The following is a 25206-nucleotide window of genomic DNA, read 5'->3' as shown; positions in this document are numbered from 1 at the left end:
TGTTTGTTTAAAACGTTAAACCGTCCAATAGCTGAAGAGCTCTGAGATTAGAAAACACAATCGGGCAAAGCTCATTCTATGTCCCCCCGAGGTCACCTGGCCTTCGGTAATAATGATGGAGCAAAGAACAAACCCAGGCTTTTAGAACAAGCCATCCCTCCAGGAGGATAGAGAAATTTCCTGACAGAACAATTAATCAGTGGAACAACTTGCCTCCAGAAGTTGTGAATGCCCCAACACTGGAAGTCTTTAAGAAGATGTTGGATAACCATTTGAAGTGGTGTAGGGTTTTCTGCCTAGGCAGGGGGTTGGACTGGAAGACCTCCAAGGTCCCTTCCAACTCTGCTATTGTATTGTATTACTGTATCACTCAGCTGGAATGAAGCAGCCTCTAGAAAGAATGGGTTGAATCTTGTTTTATTAGCCATCATTCAGTCCATTACACTACATTCAGTTTTGGTCGCCACAATGTCAAAAAGATGTGGAGACTCTAGAAAGAGGACAGAGAAGAGCTTTTCAGAAAGGTGGGACTGGAGGCTAAAACATATGAAGAATGGTTGCAGGAACTGGGTATGTCTAGTTTGATGAAAAGAAGGACTACGGAGACATGATAACAATCTTCCAATATCTTAAGGGCTGCCCCAAAGAAGAGGGAGACAAGCTATTCTCCAAAGCACCTGAGGGTAGAACAAGAAGCAATGGGTGGAAACTAGTCAAGGAGAGAAGCAATTTTTGTACTGTAGCATTACAAAAAGTTAAGTTCCTTCAACAAAGTTTAGTGACAGTTTGAAATGGAGGGAAGGATTTATTGTTAAAGTCCTATGCTGCCCATCTCACTAATCTAGCAGCTCTGGGCTGGATTATTTTATTTTATTTTTTATTTATTTATTTCATTTAGTTTGTCAAACATGTACAAGATAATATGTGCAAGTATAAAGGTGAACATGGACAAAGGAAATGAGTACAAAAAAATGGGGACAGTGGGACAGGGATGGTAGGCACACTGGTATACTTATGCATGCCCTCTTTTCGGACCTCTTAGGAATGGGGTAAGAACCACAGTAGACAGTTTTGAGTTTGAAGCTGTGAAGGTTTGAGGCTGTAACAATGGAGTCAGGTAGAGCATTCCAGGCGTTGATCTCCCTGTTGCTGAAGTCGTATTTTCTGCAATCGAGTTTGGAGAGATTTACCTTGAGTTTGTATCAATTGTTTGCCCGTGTATTATTGAGGTTGAAGCTGAAGGAATCATTGCCGATTACCTCCCAAAGACCCATTAGATCCCACAGACTAGGCCTCCTCCGAATTCCATCTGCCGGCCAATGCCGGCTGTCAACTACCCAGAGGAGGGCCTTCTCTGTGGCTGCTCCGGCCCTCTGGAGATTCGGACCCTCTCTACCCTTCAGGCTTTCCGTAAAGCCGTTAAGACCTGGCTGTTCCAGCAGGCCTGGGGCTGCTGAGTTCCATCCCCACTCGAACTGGTGTGCTTGTTGAGACCTTTTAAATTGGTTTTGTAATGTTGTTTGTTTTTGTTGCCTTCCCTTTTGTATTGTCCCCCCCCCTTCCCTTCGGTTTTGTTAGTCGCCCTGAGTCCCTCGGGAATAGGGCGGCATACAAGTTGAATAAAACCTCTAAACATTGACAGGTGGGACGTATCTCTCAGCCATTACAAATCCTCATTTTTTGATTTCTCTAGGATGAATCTGCTGGGGAAGGATTTAGGAAGAATTTGAGTGAAAGAGGGAGGGAGGGAGGTTACAGCTGGAGCTGCTGTTACGTCTTGTGCAAATCTGGCACTGTTTAACTTCCTGGTTTTGTAGACTGCAAATTCAGTGAGGGTGGGATAGGAGAAACGAGGCTGATTGGCTGTTTCGTATTGAAGAATAGGAGGGGCCCACCAGGGATTTAGCAATACAAGCAACATCTGCAAAACTCTCTCTTTCTCTCCGTGGTGCCTGAAAGATCAAAGCAGCATGTCTTTTATTAAAGTGGGCGAGAATTCCCATTTCCCCATTCAAAACCTGCCCTATGGAATCTTTTCCACACAAGACGAGGTAAGCAAACAAATTACTTTTTTTTTTTTTACTTTGAGTTCATCTCTCTTTGTTTTCCTTTTGTGTCTCTTGATCCCGATGGGTCCTAGGGATCCAATTCAGGCACTTGGCCTTGGGAAATTGCAACGCTGCTAAGTCTTAACAATCAGGCGAGACACTCATCAACCCTGCCGTTGATTTTAAGGGAACATACTTGTGAAAAATAACTTTTAAAAGCCCACCAAACAAATACTAATTTCCATAACTTTGTTGAGGTGTGGTAAAGGGAAAGGTTCCCCTCACACATATGTGCTAGTCGTTCCCGACTCTAGGGGGTGGTGCTCATCTCCGTTTCAAAGCCAAAGAGCCAACGCTATCCAAAGACGTCTTCGTGGTCGTAGCCGGCATGACTAAACGCCAAAGGTGCACGGAGCTGTTACCTTCCCACCAACTTCCTATTTTTCGACTTGCATTTTTTTACGTGCTTTCAAACTGCTAGGTTGGCAGGAATTCAAACGGATGAACTGCCAACCTTTCTGATTGACAAGCTCAGCGTCTTAGCCACTGAGCCACCATGTCTCTCATTGTTCATGTGGTAGTCGTGGCTAAATAATAATTGGAATCAGAGGTGGGTTCCTACCAGTTCGCACCAGTTCGGTAGAACCAGTTCGTCAAATCTACCGAACCGGTTAGAAGAGGTTCCACCAGTGGACCCGGAAAGCAGGCCACACCTACAGAAGAGGTTCCAAAAATTTTTGAAACACACCACTGACACACATACACACACACACAGAGACACAGACTGACACAGAGAGAGAGAGAGAGAGAGAGAGACAGAAGAAAGAAAGAAAAAGAAAGAAAAGAAAAAGAAAAAGTGAGAGAGAGATGAAAGAAAAAAAGAAAAAAGAGACAGAGAGACAAAAGGAAGGAGAGAGAGAGAGAGAGAGAAAAAACACATGGCCGGCAAGCCACTCCCACAAAGGAGGCCACACCCACAGAGTAGGTTCCAAAAGTTTTTGAAAGCCACCACTGATTGGAATAGTCCCAAAGATGTTAATTTGCTTGAGGATGTCAAGTCTAGGCCTAGATGTAAGGAGAAACATTCTGACAATGGGAGCAATTAATGGAATAGATTGCCTTCTGGGGTTATGAATGCTCCATCACTGCGGGGTTTGTGTTGAATTTATATTTACTGACAAAGAAATGAAGGGAGACTAGTATGGATCTATTTGAAGCTATTTAGCTTTTTTCAGCTTGAAATCTGGGATTCGAACCTGGGCTACTTACAGAAGCACTATGCTCCGTCCCATATTTGGGTAGACCAGGCTGCCTTGATTGACTGGTCTCACCAGAAAAAACACTCCATCGCTGGAGGTTTTCAAAAAGAGAAGGGATAACCATTTGGCTGGGATGGTATAAGTCTCCTGCCTTGAGCAGGGGGTTGGACTAGAAGACCTCTGAGGGTCTCTTCCAGCCCTATGATTCTAGGACTCTAGCGTCATGGAGAGCTTTTCAGAAAGGTGTCCTTTGGTCTCTCCTCCTTACAGTCTCTCCCCCTTCCCCTGCATTCAAAGTGTTAATTCATAGTTTCCAGCCGTAAGTTTTCTGCAGAGGGCTGACATCTCTTTCCCACCTTCTCTTAACTGCTTTCTAAGCTTGGCCAATTTGCTCATAAAATACAGGTAGTCCTCAACTTACAACAGTCCACTTCGTGACTGTTCAACATTACAATAGCAATGAAAAAAAGGGACCATTTTCCACTCTTGGGACCATTGCATCATCCCCAGGATTACAGGATTTACATTTGGATGCTTGGGGGCTGGTTCCTCTTTATGACCGTCGTAGTGTCCCGAGGTCAATGCGATCCCCTTTTGCAACCTTCCGAGAACCCTAATTTGTGTAAATTTTAAATCTACGATTCTTCTCTGACAATAACAACTGGCCAGCCATAAAGTCTTAAAGTAAGGGGCTAACATGGGGAAAATTTTAGCTTCTTGGAGGGCCACCAAAATCAGTAGTGCCAGAGCCATTGAATTCTACATCCTAAGTTATACATTAACTTTCCTGTTTGCTGAAGCTTCAGAGGGACAAGCATCCAAGGGATGAGATTTTTCCATTTTTAAAAAAACATTTTATGCTCTCCGACCCCAATTCTCTCTCGCGCTCTCTGTATTTATTTTTGCCAGAACATTTTTATCTTTTTTTATTCTCTTATATACCATTTTAAGTATACATTCACATAATTATTTTTCTTCTTTATGTTTATCATTCTTATACATTTGTTATTCCATTTTATAGGTTATAATAGAGGTATACAGTTTGGGTTGCTTTGTTTACCATCCCTTCCTCCTGTTGTAACACCACCTTGTTTTCCCTTTCTTTTCTCCCTCCATCCCTGCTCTGCTTTCCTCCTTCCTCCTCTCCTTTCCCTTCCTTCTTCCCTTTCTACTCCTACTCTTCCTTTTCCTACCATCTCTCCTTCTCTTCCTCTCCCTACCGTCCTCCTCTCCTTATCTCTTTCTTCTTTCCTCCATCTTCCTTTCATTCTCTCTTCCTTTCTCTCTTCCTTTTCTATTATTATAGATGTCTCTTTCGGGTCTCAGTTTATGTTTCCTTGGGATGGTATTTCGGCAAACCCAAATATAATTGGTATCTTTTCTTGTTCCCTTACCTTCGCTAATCTATCCTAATTATATTTCCCCTCCTCTTTGTATCTCTCTATTATATATATACTTATGTATTTAATCTTTTCTTTTCTGTTTTCCCCTTCTTCCTGCCCCCTTTTCTCTAAGAGTGCATTGCCTGGGTTCTGTATCTCCTTCCTACTTTCTCTTCTAGTTTGCTTTCTCTAGCCCATCATGTATTTCTCTGTATTTATTTTTGATGGGAGTCATCTGCAGAGAAACAGAATGAGATTTTCTTTTTTTAAAAAAAAAATATTTTTATTCTTTTTTAAACAAAACAACACATACAAAAAGAAGCAAGAGCAGAACAAAAAGCAATTTTCCTCCATTTCATCAAGCATGTCATTTGGTTACAGGTTTTTGTGCATCAATTCTTAAGCTCAGGGTTAACATCACTGGTTTACATTAAACATAACTGAGTATTTTGCTGTCATTGGGCATTATGTATTCAAATTACCATTAATATTCTTTCATTTGTAACAATCCTTATTTCCTTAAATTCATAATTATCTATCAAATAACAGTGAGTCTTTAAAGTATTATAGTGTCACCTATCTCTAAGGGGGGAAAAGTGAAGAATAGAACAAAGGATTCCCATTAATTTATAACATACATTCATATTTTCAATTGACCAATAATGTCACTGATCATCCCGTTGTTAATTATTAATCCATATAGTGGTTAAGTATTTCAATTCATGTATATATCAATTGTTCCTTACATCATCATTGATCTGTGTAATATACAAAGATCTTTCTAATCTTTCTAACATGGTCACTACATACAATTATACCAAGGTGTTCAAATCATCCCATTCTTATACATTAAAATCATTATTGTACTTTATATATCATGTGAATAGTACTCTCTATCATAGCAAGAAAAGAAAAAACAAAAAACTATTACAACATAAGTAAACAATTTCATTCCCAAGTTTTTTTTATCTAGCCATTGGTAAAACAAGCCCCATACTTTATAATATTGATTTTCAATGCCCCCCTCTCCTTCTCCCCCTATTTACTTTTATTTATTTATTTACTTACTTACTTAGTTGTCAAACATGTACATAATAGTAGGTATAAGTATAAACATGGACATGGACAAAGGAAATGAATACAAATACTTGGGGACAGTAGGATAGGGACATTAGGCACCAGAGGTGGGTTCTACCGGTTCGGATGAATAGGTAATAACTTGGCGGCCTGCATTGCTGGAACCAGCAGTGACCCATGCCTGCCACGCCCCCAAACCAATTCTCTTGGTGGTGCCATGGGTGCTGCTATCTTGTTTTTCGCTTCCGAAGCATATTTTTAGTACTGGGGGGGGGGGGGGGGGCACATCTCTGAGCGAACCGGCAGTAGCAGCAGCCGGAACCCACCGGTAGGCACACTGGTGTGCTTATTCCCACCCTCTTTACGGACCTCTTAGGAATGGGGGGAGATCCACGGTAGACAGTTTAAGGTGGAAGCTGTGAGGGTTTGAGGATGTGATAACGAGCTATAATATAATCAAGATTACTTTGGTAGGCCAGAATAGCAGCTGAGAAACTTCTGCTTCGCGTGTGTATTTTATCTTTCTCTTGTAGCCCAGACACAGGATTGGAGTAGCCATTGGTGATCAGGTGCTGGACCTCAGTTCTGTTAAACATCTGTTTGATGGACCTGTCCTTTCCAAGCAACACCATGTCTTTGAGCAGGTATTGAGGTTTTTTCTTTTTAAGGAGAACTGTCTTACAGAATGTCATCTTCAGTCAGATTTAAACTAATGGTGGGTTTCTTAGATTTTTACAAGCTCGCTGGCATATTGCTTCTTCTGAAAACCATAGTAGTTGAAACACAGGGTTAGCTATTAAACAAGTTAAATTTTGGTACCAGGGTTAATTTTGAAGATCAATGGAAGAGTCCACCTGCAAAGGTTGTGGGCTGTTCACCTTCTAGAGGTTTTAAGAAAGAGGCCGGGGAACTCTTAAGTATGGATTGATGGGTCTTCCTTCGTATTGCAGAAGGTCAGACAAGATGCTTGCCATTCCTTTTAATTCTATAATCCTTTGATTCCGTGAGTAAGTTCAACATTTATGCTAGGCCTTCAGGTCAAGGTGTTGTTCAGGAATCTGGAAGATAATGTTCATAATCTGAAGGATGATTGCATTGGAGAGAGTTAAGTAGAACCTTAGTAGGCATATATATTTGGATTCTCGATTTAGCAATCTTAGGTGACACCCTGTAAGAAACACAGTACTTATGAGTTAGGTCAGTGAAATAGCTGGTCACCAGGTCCATGTTTGACTCCAAGGAAGACGGGAGAAACGATGATTGGGATAATTTCAGTTTTTTCTCAACAATAAAATAGGATAGGATAGGGTAGGATAGGATAGAAATAGAATAGAGTAGGGTGGGTGGGGTGGGGTAGGGTGGAGTGGAGTAGAATGGAATAGAATAGAATAGAATAGAAATATTTATTGGCCAAGTGTGATTGGACACACAAGGAATTTCTCCTTGGTGCCTATGGTCTCAGTGTACATAAGGAGAATTCATCAAAAATAAAAAAGATACAACACTTTGTGATAGTCAAGGTTACTAATAAGCTATCAAACTGTACTAGGAAACAAATAAAACAATATAAGTTGAAAGATACAAGCAACGTGGTTATAGTCATAAGTGGGGAGAGATAGAAACTAGGAAGGAAGAGAAGACTGATATTAATACAGTCTTAGTAAATTATTGACAGAAGAGAACAAGGTAGAATGGAGGGCTGTATTCTAAGAAACAACAAGCTTCAACCCATGGGTTCATTGTAGAAAAGCTAGCAAAGACTTTACAAAAGAATTCCAGTGACTGCTCTTTATAGTGGAACCAAATGTTAGATTTTGGTATCCTTTTCTCCTGCCCCTGCAGGTAAAGAGCTCCGAGTCCCTCTCTTTTGAGTGGGGGAGACAGCTGGCATCTATCTTTTGTTCTAAAGACTGTTTGATGTAGTATCAAGCTCTTGAGAAAACTGACTGAGATGGAGACTCAGGGCCCACTGAATGTGTGCCTTCCACAAAAAGTCCTTAAGCTACATTCTGCATGCATGGCTAGCAAAGTGACCCATCATGGTTTCCCATTAGTGTTGGGGTGGACAAATGGCTTCCAGGTTGCACACCAGGTGGGACCTGGGACCCTCTTAGTGGCTTGCTGTCCATATCCTGTATCAGAGCCCTGGAAAGACATGATTTCTCTCCTTTTACCTTCGTTGCAGTCGACTCTCAATGCTTTCATGGCATTGGGCTGGGAAGCTTGGACGGAGGCCAGATCATGGCTGCAAAAGATTCTCTCTGACAAAGAGCCAACACTCAGAGATAACGCAGAGTTACGCAAAAGGTACTTCAATACAGAACTAGAGTGTCCCTTTGGTGAATGTATGAGTGATGTGCAATTTAGTGGGAGTGCAGTGACAATTGTTTCCAAAATAGAGTAGAATAGAATAGAATTTTATTATTTGTATGCCGCCCTTCTCTGGGAGGACTCAGGGCAGCGAACAATTCAAGAGGGAAAAGGGGAACATAAAAAAACAAAATACAAATAATAAAAGTAAACAACAGTCACACAACCATACATGTCGAGAGGGGAGGGAACTCATCACCCCCAGGCCTGCCGGCAAAGCCAGGTTTTGACGGCTTTTCGGAAGGCCTGGAGAGAGGTGAGGGTCCGAATCCCTGCGGGGAGTTCATTCCAGAGGGCCGGAGCTGCCACAGAGAAGGTCCTCCCCGGGTAATAGCCAGATGGCATTGGCTGGTAGATGGCACCCGGAGGAGGCCAACCCTGTGAGATCTAATGGGTCTGTGGGAGGTAATTGGCAGCAGGCGGTCTCTCAAGTACAAATGTTAGAATCAAAGAGATAGCTTGTAAGTTAGCCCTTAAACAGCAATTCACTGGACAAGGTAGCAATCTGATCCACTGTTCAATTGACTTATTGACTATCGACTTTTGCCATTAATCAACCCACTTGATTTCTGACTGTGTGTAAAGAATAAGTAAGATTACCTTGATGGAGATATGCAGCTTCTATTACTTAGGCACAACATTAGCAGATTTGCAATGATGATGTCAGCCCTGCTAAGTAGACCAGATATCAACTCCACAGGAGGGCTTAAACTGCTTTTATTGAGATTGATCATTATAAGAGAATCTTGCAAATTTGATTTTATTGTGCCTTCCCCTTTCTTATACTCCACTGAATTAGGGAAGCATCTGCCTAAGTCACTTCTTGGTGTTATCTCATAGTTCTTCTGGACTGTGGTATAAAAAGCAAAAAAATGTAAAAGCAAAAAGATCTGATAAGGTCAGGAAAAAAACACAATAGACTATACATGTATTAAGTATTATTAATCACTATATAATTAATGGCAAATAGGTGGGGAAGAAATGGAGGTAGTGACAGATTTTATTTTCCTGGGCTCCAAGATCACCGCAGATGGGGACTGCAGCCAAGAAATTAAAGACGTTTGATCCTGGGAAGGAAAGCGATGGCAAATCTAGACAGCATACCAAAAAGCAGAGACATCATCCTGCTAACAAAAGCATATAGTCAAGGCTATGGTTTTCCCAGTTGCAATGTATGGCTGAGAAAGTTGGACCATAAGGAAGGCTGAGTATCAAGGAATGGAGGCCTTTGAACTCTGGTGCTGGAGAAGACGCCTTCTGAGTCCCTTGGACTGCAAGGCGATCAAACCAGTCAGTCCTAGAGGAGATCAACCCTGACTGCTCTAAAAGGCCAGATCCTGAAGATGAAACTCAAATCCTTTGGCCACCTAATGAGAAGAAAGGACTCACTGGAGGAGAGCCTAATGCTGGGAAAGATTGAGGGCAAAATAAGAAGGGGACGGCAGAGAAGGAGGTGGCTGGATGGAGTCACCGAAGCAGTAGGTGTGAGCTTAAATGGACTCCGGAGGATGGTAGAGGACAGGAAGGCCTGAAGTCCATGGGACCGTGATGGCTCGGACATGACTTCGCAACTAAGAACAAGAGCAATATAATTTAAGCAACAAATGAGAGATTTGGAAATGTGAACATTAACTATTGATCTGTGGAGTCCTCGGTGCCCTCTGAGCTTAATTGTTTTTTTGCAGATGTTTTCTTACCCAACTCGGTAACATTATCAATGCTAGAGGGAGTGAGGTTTGCCTTCTAGCATTAGTGCTGTTACTTAGTTGGGTAACATCTGCAAGAAAACCACCAAGCTCAGAGGGCACCCAGGACTCCACAATTCAACCCTGAGCTACAAATATTGTCTTCTCTTGGAAGAAGATATTTATGCTTTAAAGACAAGGAAACTTTGAGGACATTCAGCCTGATAGTTCCAAATCAGGGCTGTCAAACTCACGCGACATATCAAGACTTTTCCCCCCTTCGCTAAACTGGGCGGGGACGGGGCCAGCAGGTGAGACATTGTCAGAATATTCATGAACTGTAATAGGACGTAGCAACAGGTCAGCCAATGGGAACTATTTGGTGACTGAGAGCCATGCCAGACAGCTCAGAGCCTGGGTGTGGCTTACCTATGTAGCTCTAAGTCTGTGCAAGAGAACTAATTCAGTCTGTTCTCTGAATTGAAACTGAAAACTGATCTATCTTTTCTACCACGTTGGAATAACCTGCTGTTGGTATTGTACATTTATTTGTGTGTTATTATGTACATAAAGAAGTTAATGAATCCTGCTGAATCAGTTAGCTGTGTGTGCTTTCTGGATCTGATTTTTGCAACAAACTCTGATACACGTCCATTTGACACCCCTGGCCTAAATTCTTGCATTGGTGGTAGAGAGTGAAGGACATTTCAGAAGAGTTGTTTCTTGAGAATAAAATATTTGTCCTGCTTCCTTTCCTTTCTTCCCCAGAGCATTTATATCTCAAGCGTCTGCAATCATGCATCTCCCAGCTGAAATTGGTAAGTTCTTGGAAGGTAGAGCCTCTCTATAGTTCGTAATGATATAGGAACGAGGTGATCAGATTCTGAAATCTGCCATTCAAACTCCTTTATTGTTTGTTTGTTTTGTTTTATTAGTTTTGTATGCCGCCCACTCCCGAAGGACTCCGGGCGGCTTACAATAAAACAGGGAAAGGGGAATAAATAAGACGATACAAAAAAATTAAAAATGCACAACATTCACAATTGAAGCGGGGCTGGATATTTCAACAGCCCCCAGTCTGTCGGAACAGCCAGGACTTAGTAGCTTTACGGAAGGCCGGGAGGGTAGTAAGGGTCCAGACCTCCACAGAGAGCTCGTTCCAGAGGGCCGGAGCAGCAAGAGAGAAGGCTCTCCCCCGGGGGATCGCCAGCCGACACTGGCTGGCAGATGGAACCCAGAGAAGGCCAAGCCTTTAATAATAGAATGGGTAAAAACCACTTCCCTGGGCATAAATGAAGACTTGAATCTTGTCTTATTCTTGTAGGGCTAACGTTTGGCTTGCAGGAAAACTACTGGAGTGTTGTGTCCAGTAATGGAGGGCTGTTTCTCAGATCTGAATTAATAAGACCAGATTTGAAGGTGGCAAAAATGGTGCGCCTTCCTGCATAGCTTTTAAAGTCAGTAATATCAATCCAAAAAGGGATGCGGTAGCTCAGTGGCTAAGATGCTGAGCTTGCCAATCAGAAAGGTTGGCAGTTCGGCGGTTCGAATCCCTAGCGCCGCGTAACGGAGTGAGCTCCCGTGACTTGTCCCAGCTTCTGCCAACCTAGCAGTTCGAAAGCACATTAAAAATGCAAGTAGAAAAATAGGGACGACCTTTGCTAGGAAGGTAACAGCGTGCCCCTTTGGCATTTAGTCATGCCGGCCACATGACCACAGAGACGTCTTCGGACAGTGCTGGCTCTTTGGCTTTGAATTGGAGATGAGCACCGCCCCCTAGATTTGGGAATGACTAGCACATATGTACAAGGGGAACCTTTACCTTTAATATCAATCAAACAGCAGAGAATTGGGCTGGGCGGGGAGTGGAAGTGGGGCTGGACATAGATGCAAACATAAACACAAATATAAAAATAAGCAAGAGGTTCCACTGAAGAACAGCAGAGGGCAGTAGAAGAATTGTCTTTATCAAAAGTTCCTTTAAAAGCAAACAAAGGTAATCCTCAATTTATCCAAAATTTCTATTAAGTGAGACATCTGTTCCGGGAGTTTTGCCCCAATTTTATAACTTTTCTTGCCGCCTTTGTTAAGTGAATCACTGAGATTGATAAGTAAGTAACCAGGTTGTTAAGTGAATCTGGGTCCCCCATGGACTTTGCTTGTCAGAAGGTCTCCCGAGGGGAATCACGTGACCTTGGGACACAACAACGGTCATAAGTATGAACCTCTTGCCAAGCATCTGAATTTTGATCACGTGACCCTGGGGAGGCTGTAAAGGTTGTAACTGAAAAACAGCCGTAAGTCACTATTTTCGGTGCTCTTGTAACTTTGAACAGTCACTAAACTGTTGCAAATCAAGGACTACCAATACATGTCGGTCATTGGAGAAGGGGGGGGGAATTCAAATTTATTTTAAGACATTGATTGATTGATTGATTGATTGATTGATTGGCCAAAACCTCCCTGCTGTCTGTCTGTATCTGGAAGTCCCATAGGATCCTAGCTTTCTTATTTTCCACAAACTTTTGCAGGATCTATCATCTGCCTGCCTGCCTATCTCTATCATCGATGTATGAATGTATGTATGTATGTATGTATGTATGTATGTATGTATGTATGTATGTATGTATGTATGTATCTGCCTGCCTGCCTGCCTGTCTACCTACCTATCTCTATCTATCTATCTATCTATCTATCTATCTATCTATCTATCTATCTATCTATCTATCTATCTATCTATCTCTATCATCTATTTATCTATCTGTCTGCTTATCTCCCTACCCATCCCATGTATTTATCTCTGTCTGCCTATCTACCTACCTACCTACCTCTACTATCTATCTGTCTGTCTGCCTGCCTGCCTGCCTACCTACCTCTCATGTATCTGCCTACCTGCCTACCTACCTATCTCTACCATCTGTCTGTCTGTCTGTCTGTCTGTCTGTCTGTCTGTCTGCCTGTCTGCCTGCCTGCCTACCAACCTACCTACCATGTTTCCCGAAAATAAGACAGGGTCTTATTTTCTTTTGACTCCCCAAAATAAGCGCTTGGCATAATTTTCGGGTGGTCTTATTATTTTTGAGATGCAGGAGGAAGTGAGCATAGTCACCTCATGGCTTCTGCTCTGTTGCAATATTTTCAGGGAGGGCTTATTTTAGCGCATGTACTCAAAAGCTCTATTGGGCTTATTATCCGGGGAGATCTTATTTTCAGGGAAACAGGGTATCTATCTATCTTCATTCATTCATTCATTCATTCATTCACTCACTCACTCACTCACTCATTTATTATTTCTTTCCCTTCTAGGAGATTACACAGATTTCTACTCTTCTCGCCAACATGCAACCAACGTCGGGGTGATGTTTAGAGGGAAGGAGAATGCGCTAATGCCCAACTGGTCAGTAACTCTCCTTCTTTCTCTGAACAAGAAGATACAGCGGACCTAATTTATTGGCTTGATTGGGGTGAATATTTGCAGTGATTTATTGTCTGCCTTTGAGGTGCTGCAATTTTTGAGGGGGTTGGTCTTTGGTTGGAGCCAGAACAAAAATTGGAACGAGTTTGGTGCAATTATGTAATTCAGACTTAATTGAATGGAGGCTGCATTATTGTTCTGAAAATGTCAGCTGGGTGGCAATTTGCTGTTCAATTTGTGGATCACAAAAATAAATCCAAGAATGAATAAATAAATAAATTTTAGGGTTTTGTGGCCCGCAAATTGGGTAGCTTGAACTAGTTATCTATTGCAGGACCCAATAGTTATCCATCAGTTTGCCTCCTAATGGTTATGGAGTGACCCGCAGCAAAATCCTTTAACAAGCACCCCAGAAAACATTGAAAGCAACAGAGCGTATAAAAACTTCAGTGCCGTTCCATAAGCAGGGGGGTTGGACTAGAAGACCTCCAAGGTCCCTTCCAATTCTGTTATTCCATCCTATAATTTGGATATTTCCTTTAAACTGCAGTCCCTCCCCATTGAATTTGGAAGGGCAACAAAGAGAAGTCCATTATCATCCGGGCAAGAGATTGTTCTACAACAAAGGCAAGAATTGGTTTTGTGTACAACCTTTCTTGCCACAGTTGTTAAGCAAATCACTGCCGTTATTAAGTTAGTAACAAAGTTGTTAAGTGAATCTGGCTTCGCCCATTGACTTTCCTTGTCTGAACATCGTAAAAGTGGATTTCATGATCCTGCCTGTCATAAATGTGAGTCAATTGCCAAATTTTGACCACGGGGATGCTGGAAGGGTCGTAAGTGTGAAAAGTGGCCCTAAGTCATTTTTTCCAGGGCCGATGTAACTTCGGACAGTCACTAAATCAAGTGTTGTAACTGGAGGACTGACTGTATCCCTCCGGAGATTAGAAGCGAGATGTGCTTTTAACACATGAGTAACACATGTGTCTTCCAAGGTTGCACCTGCCAGTTGGATACCACGGACGGGCTTCTTCTGTCGTCATCTCTGGGACCCCAATCAAAAGACCGGTGGGCCAAATGTGTCCTAATGAAAGTGAGTCTTTTAGGTCTCTACTTGCAAATTTCAACACTTACCATAGGAGTATAAGACGCACCTTTCTCCCCCCCTAAAAGACAGTGAAGATTTGGGTGCATCTTATACACTGAATATAGCCCCACCCACCCACTGACCCCAACCTTTTGGCCTCTGCCTCCCAGTAATCCACCTCCTTGCCGCAAACGGGGCTTGCGGAGGCTGCAATAGGCTATAGCAATCCCTGCAGCCTGAAACAGCTGATGATCAGGAGAAACTGAAAGTGAAACTTGCTCCAGGAGGCAAATTGCTGGGAGGCAGAGGCAGATTTTTTTTTCTTGTGCTAATCAGGCTGTTGGCTGCAGGAGGTAAGTCAACAACTATAAATGCCTATAGAATGTTCATATCTTTAGACTTATTTTTTAAAGATATTATTATTCTAGACAACTTAACAAAATGAAGAAGCTTTTTAAAATAAATGCTTGATCTGAAGAGGCCCAGTGCTATTGTTTTAAAAAGTGCTCTTCTTTTAAATAGCAGAGAATAACTATACTCCCAGAAAGCACATCAATTTTAACAGCATCTGTACAAGTATAGTCTGAAATATAACACTACAAACATAGTATATTGTCTGTACTGTTTGCTGTTTCTTGCAAGGAGGCAAATTGCTGGGAGGCAGAGGTAGATATTTCCCGCTTGTTTTTCTTCCCCAAAGCTAGGTGCGTCTTATACTTCAGAGCGTCTTATACTCCGAAAAATGCAGTAATTGTTCTTGGTTTAATGAAAAAAACAGTCCCACATTTATGAATTCTGTTTAAATCGCAGGTAAGAGCCCGCTTGTCGCTGCTTCTAAACGTTTGGACATTGAATTAGAAATGGTGAGGTATTTTCTTACAGGTTCTTCATTCTTCTTTCGTTGCCACTATCTACATCCCCTTTTGCATTTAGAAGTGAAAAAAGAAATACGTTTCTATCGTACCTTTCGGTTAATACACACACAGCAGAGGTGGGTTGCTCCTGGTTTGGGCCATTTCGGCTGAACCGGTAGTGGAATTCAGGCCTGGGTCGCAGAACCAGCAGCAACCCAGGCCTGCCCCCCCCCCAAACCAGTTCCCTTGCTGCCGCTGGACCACCGCCATTTTGGTTTTTAGAGACTGCACGTGTGCAGTTCCCTGTAAATTGTTCTGTGCATGTGCAAAGAGCAATCTACATTGAACAGCACGCACATGTGCAGCGTATAAATATAAATCCAGTAAACAAATAAACAAACAAACAAGCATTGTGCGCGGGTTGCGAACTGGGAGTAAAACCGGCAGCAATCCGCCCCTGATGCACAGATAGACATAGACACAAGTGCACACATGGCTACAACTTGATCTAAATTAATCAAAGCAAGAAGAGCATTGTGTAAACACGGCAATTTAAAGCAGCGGGAGAACAAAAGACATTCACTCAGGCGCAAAATAAAATTATATAGTCATTTTCTGGATCCTCCTTTGTATAATTTGCAATGGAGTGGAGAGGTGTGTGGAACAGAAAAAGGGATTCCAGAAATGCCAAGACCTGGATAATTGATTTAGGGCTGTTTCTGGAGCAGGGATTAAAAGAAGAGAATCATAATACACATAATATATCTTCATTATTCCATTCTTGCCTGTGGAGGTTTCTGATCAAGAATTCTCAAGAGCCTGAAGAGATTCTCAGTCATCCAGGTAGTCCCAAAAGTGCTTTTTCAAAACTTTCTGGTTTTTTCTTTGAAGATGTTTTGCTTCTCATCCAAGAAGCTTCTATAATGGGGAATGGAAAGATTTATATTCCTTGCAGAGAGCTGGACATTTGCATCCATTTAGAGGATCATTGAACCACTTGGAGGTTTATCTGTATCAGGATTTCCAGAGGAAAAATTGCGGACTACAGGAACCATTAGCACCACTCAGGTGACTCTTGAGGACACAGACATACCTCCAAGTGGCCTCAATGACTCTCTAAAAGGATGCAAATGTCCAGCTCTCTGCAAGGAATATAAATCCTTCCATCCGTCACTATCCTGTCAGAGCTGAAGAAGCTTCTTGGATGAGAAGTGAAACACCTTCAAAGAAAAAGAGTGCAGAGAAGAGCAACAAAGATGATGAGGGGACTGGAGACTAAAACATATGAAGAACAGTTGCAGGAATTGAGTATGTCTAGTCTTATGAAAAGAAGGACTAGGGGAGACATGATAGCAGTCTTCCAATATCTCAGGGGCTGCCCCAAAGAAGAGGGAGACAAGCTATTCTCCAAAGCACCCGAGGGCAGGACAAAAATAAATGGGTGGAAACTAATCAAGGAAAGAAGCAGCCTAGAACTAAGGAGAAATTTCCTGACAATTAGAACAATTAATCAATGGATCAACTTGCCTCCAGAAGTTGTGGATGCTCCAACACTGAAAGGTTTTAAGATGTGGATAACCTTATGTCTGAAGTGGTGTAGGGTTTCCTGCCTAAGGAGGGGGTTGGATTAGAAGACCTCCAAGGACCCTTCCGACTCTGTTATTCTACTCTAAAAATCAAGAAAGTCCAGTTGCCTCCTGAAAAAGCACCTTTGGGACAATTCTCAAAAGCCCTTCTGTTTTATTTCCAGGTCAGTTGTCTGAACATATGCTTTTGATACGCTTTTCTGATATGCCTGACAAAGTTTCCTTCTACCTTTTCCAGGCATTTTTTGTAGGACCTGGAAACACGCTGGGAGTGCCCATCCCCATTGGTGAAGCTCACAAACACATCTTTGGAATGGTACTCATGAACGACTGGAGCGGTAATGCACCATTAATCGTATTCCTTTGATGGTAGACTATAGGCCAGTGGTTCCCAAACTTGGCAACTTTAAGACTTGTGGACTTCAACTCCCAGAATTCTCTAGCCAGCAGAGCTCTGCTGGCTAGAGAATTCTGGGAGTTGAAGTCCACAAGTCTTAAAGTTGCCAAGTTTGGGAACCACTGCTATAGGCCAACATAAGTTCCATCTGCTGGTCAATGCCGACTGGCAACTACGCGGAGGAGAGCCTTCTCGGTGGCAGCTCCGACCCTATGGAACGATCTCCCCGTGGAGATTCGTACCCTCACCACCCTCCAGACCTTCCGCACAGCCCTCAGAATCTGGCTATCCCGTCAGGCCTGGGGCTAAGACTGTAACCCGCCCGAATGGTATGAATGTTGTGTTTTTAATTATGTATTGTCTTATATGTTAAAAGTTTGTTTCCCCCTCCCCCTTGGGTTGTGAGCCACCCTGAGTCCCCCCCAGGGAAAAGGGCGGCATATAAATAAACTTCTACAAAATAAACTTCTACAATAAGGCAGACCTCGCAAAATTTGCTCCAGATTTGACTGATGTCAAATCAGTCAATTATTTGGTTATCCAGATCTGGCTGGAAGGTGTGCGGCAACATCAATGTTTAAATAAACCACAGATCAAAGTGAAGCAAAAGACCCAACTTTTATAACTGCCAGATGGAGGTAGAAGTTACTGTAGACACTAATTCCTTTGACATCTTCTCTTTTTTTTAAAAAATACAATATTTTATTTAAAAAAAAAATCTTCTGGAACAGAGAATGGGGTAGGTACCAGGAAATATCACTAGAGACACAATTCTTTTATCTGTGTGAAGAGTTCAGTTTCAGTTTCAGTTTCACTTTATTTGTATGCCGCCCTTTTCCCTGGGGGGACTCAGGGTGGCTCACAGTTCAAAGGGGGGGGGGAAGGACAAACAATTTACAACATGAAGATACTACATCATTTAAGAACACACAACAGTCATACAATTCGAGTGGGGTTAGAGTCTTTAACCCCAGGCCAGCCGGGACAGCCAGATTTTAAGGGCGGCGCGGAAGGTCTGGAGGGTGGTGAGGGTCCGAATCTCCACGGGGAGTTCGTTCCAGAGGGTCGGAGCAGCCACTGAGAAGGCTCTCCTCCGGGTAGTTGCCAGTCTACACTGGCTGGCTGATGGAATTCGGAGGAGGCCTAATCTATGCGATCTTATCGGTCTAGTGGAGGTAATTGGCAGTAGGCGGTCTCTCAAGTAATGAATAATTAATGAATTAATTAATTAATGAGTTAATGAATAATTGCCCAGGAAATTTCAGTAACATTTTAATAGCATAGGATACTGAGACATTTAATTTGGGTGTTATAGAATTTCTGCATATAATTGCCATTCACTGTGTTCAGTTCAATACCAAGCTATTATTTTGACTTAAGATTTTTAGGTAACGCTTGGCTTTTTAAATGAGGGGCTATCTAGCAATCATGTAGATAGATAGGACTTAGTATCTTCTAAAAACTAACAGAATAGCAAGAGTTGGAAGGGACCTTGGAGGACTTCTAATCCAACCCCCTGCTCAGGCAGGAGACCCTATATCATATCAGAAAAATGGTTACCCAATCTCTTCTTAAGAACCTCCAGGACTGGCATACCCACAACTTCTGGTGGCAAGTCGTTCCACTGATTAACTGAATCTATGCCATCAGAAGCAAGCATTTGTGAGATTCCCGTGGGTCGACCATGAGGCCAATGTTGAGAAAAGACAGGAGACAAACTTTCTCGAGATGGAGCGACCCAGATTGGGGGTCTGAGAGCCCCTTTTATTGAGATAGGACAAAGGCAGGAGGAGCAATAGCATGTGAGTAAAAACAGCCTGTAAAAGTACAATTTCTAATCTACTGCTCAGTCTATATATGGTCAAATCCTGGACGTCAATGGTAGGGCACATCTCAGAATGTTATGTTATGCACTATCAGGATGTTATGGCGTTTTAGGAGTTTGTTTTCTCCTGTGTGATTCAGCGTGACTCTGCAGGCCCTAGTATGAACTAGGCCATGGAGGACACACACCTGCACAACGAACATTCCCAGATTAAGTGGAACCACTTCCTAGGGATCTATGCAGAGAGTTGGAAATCTTCAAACATTGTAATGTTATGTACTGCTCTCCGTGTGAATCCATGTTCGTTTTCTTTTTCTGGTGTGATGGATTTATGGAGCTCAAAACTCAGTTGCTCACCAAAAAAAAATCAGAGTTTTTAGATGCAATTGTGATGTGGAGATGATTTCATCCAGAAGGTTTCTCTGCTTTTTTTCCCCCTTCCTTTAGCTCGTGACATTCAGAAGTGGGAATATGTCCCCCTGGGTCCATTCCTGGGCAAGAGTTTTGGCACCACTATCTCTCCATGGGTTGTCACTATGGAAGCTCTGATGCCCTTTGCATTGCCAAATCCTATCCAGGTTGGTACAAAGCAATGGTGGGTTTTGGGGCGGTATGCCCCGGTATGGGCATACCGGTGGCAGCTGCTCCTAGCTGCCACCGTACCGGAACGCTGTTTCCGTTGGGCCCACCGACCTGCCCTCGTTTCTTACCTCTTTGTAAGCTAGCGGGCCATTTGTGCATGTGCCTGCAGCATACGGCGCATGCACGATGCTCCGCTGAGCAGCTGGAGTGTCGCAGAGTGGTGAGTGCTCAGCATACTGGTTGCGACAGGATTCATAGCACATCACTGGTACAAAGTGTAAACACAGGACACGCCACTGTGAACTTAAAGTAGTCAAGATACCACGTGGCCCGCACTTGTCAAAATAGCGGCGACAAAACCGCGTCGCTAAAACTGCGATGTTATCACCGCGACGTCATCACCACGGCGACAACAGCGCGGCAACAGAAGGGCGCTTTAAAACAGCGCGGCGACAGAAAGCCAATTTAAATTAAGGTAAGGGTTAGGATTAGGTTTAGGGGTTTGGTTTAGGGTTAGGTTTAGGGTTAGGTTTAGGGTTAGGCTAGGGTTAGGTTTAGGGTTAGGGTTAGGGTGCTGAGCGCTTCGGAAGGCGCGGATTTGCCCTCCGCGCTTATGTCGGCGCGGATAAGGGCTTCGCGGTTTTGTCGGTGAACCAAGATACCAGACCCTACCACTTTGGGAGGGATGCTCTCTCCCCATAATTCAGTTTAGCTTCATACAGATAGTAATCCAAAATGTGTTCATACATAATACATGCACACGATACAGTGGAGGTTTCAATATTCCATAATCATTAAGATTAAAACTATTAACATGTAAGTAATAGTGTGATATGGGGACGCAGTGGCTCAATGGCTAAGATGCTGAACTTGTTGATCAGAAGGTCGGCAGTTCAGCAGTTTGAATCCCTAGTGCCATCTAACAGAGTAAGCTCCCGTTACTTGTCCCAGCTTCTGGCAACCTAGCAGTTCGAAAGCATATTTAAAATGTAAGTAGAAAAATAGGAACCACCTTTGGTGGGAAGGTAACAGCGCTCCATGTGCCTTTGACATTTAGTCATGCTGGCTACATGACCACGGAGACGTCTTCGAACAGCACTGGCTCTTCAGCTTTGAAACGGAGATGAGCACCGCCCCCTAGAGTCGGGAACGACTAGCACATATGTGCGAGGGGAATCTTTACCTTTACCTTAATAGTGTAGAAAATTAAATAATTCTCTGCTTGAAATATTAACATCCTAAATTATAATTATTACTGACAAACCTTTAATGTAGTGCTGTGTTTTCAGTATCTTAAGCTTGTTAAACAATAGAAGGCTAATTATTTATAATAGTTTTATTGTCAGACAAAGAATCAGGACCACCTTTGTTTTAGTTAAGCTGATTTATTGCTCATGTTAAGAATCTAGTTAATGGGTCAGCACTCAATTGGCACTCGATAAGGGCAACTGGAATTCAAGAGGGTGTGGAGTTGGATCGCTTGTGGGAATGTAATGATTCCAGGCTGATTCCTCTCTTGACTCCACCTCAGACTCTGTCTGTCCTTCTTTTATATTTATATCACTTTATAACACACAGTATATCAAATATGAAGCAATAGTTATATCACTTCACTTCACTGAAACAACCTGACGTATCAAGAGTTACAACAACAATATAATTAAAGGGAAAAGAGGTGTTGGGTTGGATTCTGCTTCTGAGTGTTGCATGAACCATTAGAAGTCCAACTCCTAAAGTTGACATAGTAGGGAAAGGGGGGAGCGCATTCCACGCATACTTTGGGCTAGACGGATCTCAGATTACCGCAGCAGACTTGGGAGGGGTGCACCTCATTGGGGAATGTGATTTATCACTCAGACTGAGTGGAGGGAAGGAACGGGGGTAAAGTTCAGCTATATTTCAAATAAGCTAAGATCTGACTGTACAAAACAGGCATTGCCCAAATGCTCCTAATCAATGACCGGTTTCTCTTTTGAAATTTGATTCGAGGCTCATGAATCAATTAGGGCATTTAATGGAAACCTAACATCCAGTTTACTATTAGAGAGAGTGATGTTTCTTTTATTATTTCAAGGATCCCAAGCCCCTGCCTTACCTATTTGATGACCAGCCGTATACTTTTGACATAAATCTCTTCGTTGCTATAAAAGGTATGTACGCTGTGGTTTCAAGTCGATGTACAACTTGGGGAGCTCCAAAGGAGCAAATTCATGAAACCAAGATAATGACATGTGACTTGACAATGTCTTTAGTCTATGTAGTTTCTTGTTGAAAATGGGGGAGGGGGGAAATGTCCTCTATCCAAGCTGTTGATTTGACCTTGGAGATTAGGATTCTTGCTTGGAGCTATCTCCACCCTGTTACTACTTAGATCAGTGGCTCTGGAGCCGCATGTGGCTCTGTCATCCCTCTGCTGCGGCTCCCTGATGCTGGTCGGCTCCACAATGGATATGACTTTCAGTTAGGACAGGTAGAGGAAAAAAGGGACACTGCGCTAGGAGGAGACTCGACAGTGGGGGAACCGGACTTCTGGTCGGCTCCAGAATTGAATGGGGGGGGTTCCGTTTTTGACCTTTGTGTCTATTTGAGTGTTTACATTTGCTGACCTCTGACCTAGATGTATGCCAGCCCTTTGATGTAATTCAGACAAGTAGCACAAACCATTATCATCACTAACACTGCTTTTATTGTAGGGTTACAATAATAGAATCTTGCGAGCCTGAAAATGTTTCTCCCCCCCCCCTTTCCTTTTAATTCCTAGACAACTAGCGAGTGTCTTTTCTGGGGTGCTTCCCATGCCCCTATTCCTTCTCTGGGCTGGGATTCCTTTTGCATGACGATGAAGGAGTCTCAGTGAAGGAGAATATTATAGCGCAGGGTTGAAATGAGGGGTCCTTGGTGCTTTCCGAGCTTGGTTGTTTTCTGTCAGACATTTCATTACCCAACTAGGTAGCATCATCAGTACCAGCTGGTTGACTGTGGCGCTTCCTCTTGTCTCCCAAGTTAATCCCCACACACCAATACACTATTTTAGGCAGTACGTGAATTTCAGATGAAAGTCATCAGAAGGGAGTGCCCTGTACTTATGAAGGGAAAAACACCCTGAAGATAGAATTCATTTGTGCTTATGCAGATTAAAGTTCCCTGGTTTGTGTGTTTGATCATTTTCAAAATGTGGGGAAGGCACAGATTTCCTTTACTTTCCTTAATAATATTTGCTTGCTTTTAGGAGATGGTATGAGCAAGCCGACAAATATTTGTAGGTCAAACTTTAAGGTAAGAGAAAAAGTTGTTATAATCTAATTTCTCACATCACCTATGGAAAACTGATGTACAGTATGTTCATATGTCTCTATGGCTATCATTCTCTTTCTTGATACATAGCATATGTATTGGACCATGAAGCAACAGCTAACTCACCATACCGTTAACGGTTGCAACCTCAAACCTGGAGATCTTTTGGCCTCTGGAACTATTAGTGGGCCAGTAAGTATTGAACTGATCATATGGTTATCCAAATATTTGCATTAAAATTTTAAACCTGCCGTGAGGAATCTAACCGCCATAGCAATAAAGCCAACCAGGTTTTAAAGCTAGTTCAAAATGCATTTCAATAGATCCTTTCTAATCTCCAGATTGGGGCATAGCAGAACTTGGGAATCACAGCATTAAGAATTGGATTTTCTTCTGCTCCATTCAAGTATAGTAGAGAAAGAGAGAAAGTGCCAGCAGAATTGCCTCCCTTGTTATGACTATAGTTGTACATCAAGGCCTTAGACAGTGGTATATCAAGGAAAGATGGCACCATGGGACATGTAGTCCTCCATTTCCAATATCCCCAGTTGCAGTATATATGTAGCAACAGCCATTGCTGTAGATCCTGCTATACATTTTATCAAGATTGGATTCTTGCTAATTCTCCACTTCCTGCTTTGAGAAAATAACATAAAGGATGGAAGATAGAAAAAAAAACTGATAGGCTACCAGGAGAAGTAGAATTTAGATATAGCTTAATTCGAATTCTTCTTGGCAGCTTTTATTCTATCACGATTCTGAGATTTTATATGCTTTAGCTAAAAATAACAACACCAAAAGTTCTCTTGGCTCTCTCTCATCTTCCAGAGAATAAAATATTAAATTATGGTGAAGGATTGACAGCAGTTTTCTTCTTCAAATCTCAGAGCAGCCTTAATTTCTGCAAAACAGAGACCAGGGCAATAGTTACAGAGTCCATTGATGCTCCGTTTTCTTGTTCCGATTTCTGCTTTTGAAGGAACCTGAGAATTTTGGGTCCATGTTGGAACTGTCCTGGAATGGGACAAAAAGTATCGATCTCGGGCAAGGTCAGTCCCGAACATTTCTGCAGGATGGAGATGAGGTCATTATGACAGGTAAGCAGATGTGAATGTAGGCCGTGAAAACAGCTGTGCACCTGTAGCCTGGGCTGCTTTGGAGACTGGATTACTGTAATGCGCTCTACATGGGGCTGCCCCTGAAGAGTGTTCGAAGACTTCAGTTAGTCCAGAACGCAGCCGCGCGAGCGATAGTGGGTGTACCTAGGTACACCCACGTTACACCTATCCTCCGTGAGCTTTTAATGTTGTTTTTTATTTTTTGTATGTCCCCCCCTTCCTTTTTTACTTGTAAGCCGCCCTGAGTCTCTTGAGAGTGGGCGGCATACAAACTAATTAAATAAATAAATAAATAAATAAGGCCTAGAAGAGAAGAAACATCTGGATGGGAAGTCACAAGCTGATGTGAAATCTTAGGAGTTGTTTATTCATTAATATGGATGTTAATTAATGGGAACTCTGGAGGGTGTCCTTGAGATATTTGGGGAAATGAGATTTTAACAGGGGCCTCAACCTGGATATGGATTGGATCTGTTTTCATGTTGCAAGATCGAATCTGGGTTCTTTCTTTCTTTTCTTTCAGGGTATTGTCAGGGAAAAGGTCACAGGATTGGTTTTGGTGAATGTTCTGGAAAAATCCTTCCTGCCAGAACGATCTAAGAGGGTGTCTTTGACATATCATACAAAATGGAGACGTTTGGAGATATTTCTACCATTGTTTGACATAAAGAAACATACATCAGTTACAGTTTTCGCTCTCTCACGCTCTCTCTCTTTAGTCAATTTTTTTCTTGGCACTTTCTGATTTCCAGATATTTTCTTGGCAAATATATTTTAGGAATACAACAGTCACTGTGTTCCAAAGGTATTTTTTTCAAAAGGCAACTGGACTTCCTTAGTTTTTTTTTCCGTGAAGGCGTTTCGCTTCTCATCCAACTCTTGGATGAGCAGCGAAACATCTTCAAGGGAGAACAAAGAAAATCTGGTTTGAAAAAAAGCACTTTTGGGGCAACCATGATCTGGATGACTGAGAATCTCCATAAACCACAGCAATTGTGCATCAATTAGGTCTGGTTTCGTTACTTTCTTTCTAAAAAATTCTATCAAGACACTGTACACGGACAGATGTGAATTCATCTTTAGCCATGTAAGCTAGCTAAAAAAAAAAAAGTAGGTATTGAATAGTTCTATAAAGCATTGCATTATTTTTCTATTCTTGTCCCAGATGTATTGCTGTCCAGATATAAACCAGTCAGTTAGGGTTAATCAAGCATCAGGTGAACATTT

General features: G+C 42.4%; 1 protein-coding gene across 1 annotated transcript; it reads left to right on the top strand.

Moving 5' to 3' along the window:
- Nucleotides 1–1928: 1928 nt before the first annotated feature.
- FAH (fumarylacetoacetate hydrolase) lies at nt 1929–24767 on the top strand. Its single transcript, XM_032232643.1, has 14 exons — nt 1929–2051; nt 6300–6410; nt 7952–8073; nt 10590–10639; nt 13128–13218; nt 14232–14329; nt 15134–15186; nt 17002–17101; nt 19433–19563; nt 21642–21717; nt 22797–22843; nt 22952–23053; nt 23841–23958; nt 24503–24767. The coding sequence occupies exons 1-14, from the start codon at nt 1971–1973 to the stop codon at nt 24577–24579; spliced, it is 1257 nt and encodes a 418-aa protein (XP_032088534.1). The 5' UTR covers nt 1929–1970; the 3' UTR covers nt 24580–24767.
- Nucleotides 24768–25206: the final 439 nt, after the last annotated feature.

Source organism: Thamnophis elegans, chromosome 16 (genome assembly GCF_009769535.1).
Source record: "Thamnophis elegans isolate rThaEle1 chromosome 16, rThaEle1.pri, whole genome shotgun sequence".
Taxonomy (NCBI): domain Eukaryota; kingdom Metazoa; phylum Chordata; class Lepidosauria; order Squamata; family Colubridae; genus Thamnophis; species Thamnophis elegans.
This window is presented reverse-complemented; position numbering and strand designations above follow the sequence as displayed.

What these genes read in the sequence shown, in the direction of transcription:
- FAH (XM_032232643.1), top strand. Translation starts at nt 1,971, where the DNA reads ATGTCTTTTATTAAAGTGGGCGAGAATTCCCATTTCCCCATTCAAAAC. An exon ending in CCAAATGTGTCCTAATGAAA is followed by an intron (nt 14,330 to 15,133) that starts GTGAGTCTTTTA and finishes TTTAAATCGCAG; the next exon opens with GTAAGAGCCCGCTTGTCGCT. An exon ending in CATTGCCAAATCCTATCCAG is followed by an intron (nt 19,564 to 21,641) that starts GTTGGTACAAAG and finishes TATTATTTCAAG; the next exon opens with GATCCCAAGCCCCTGCCTTA.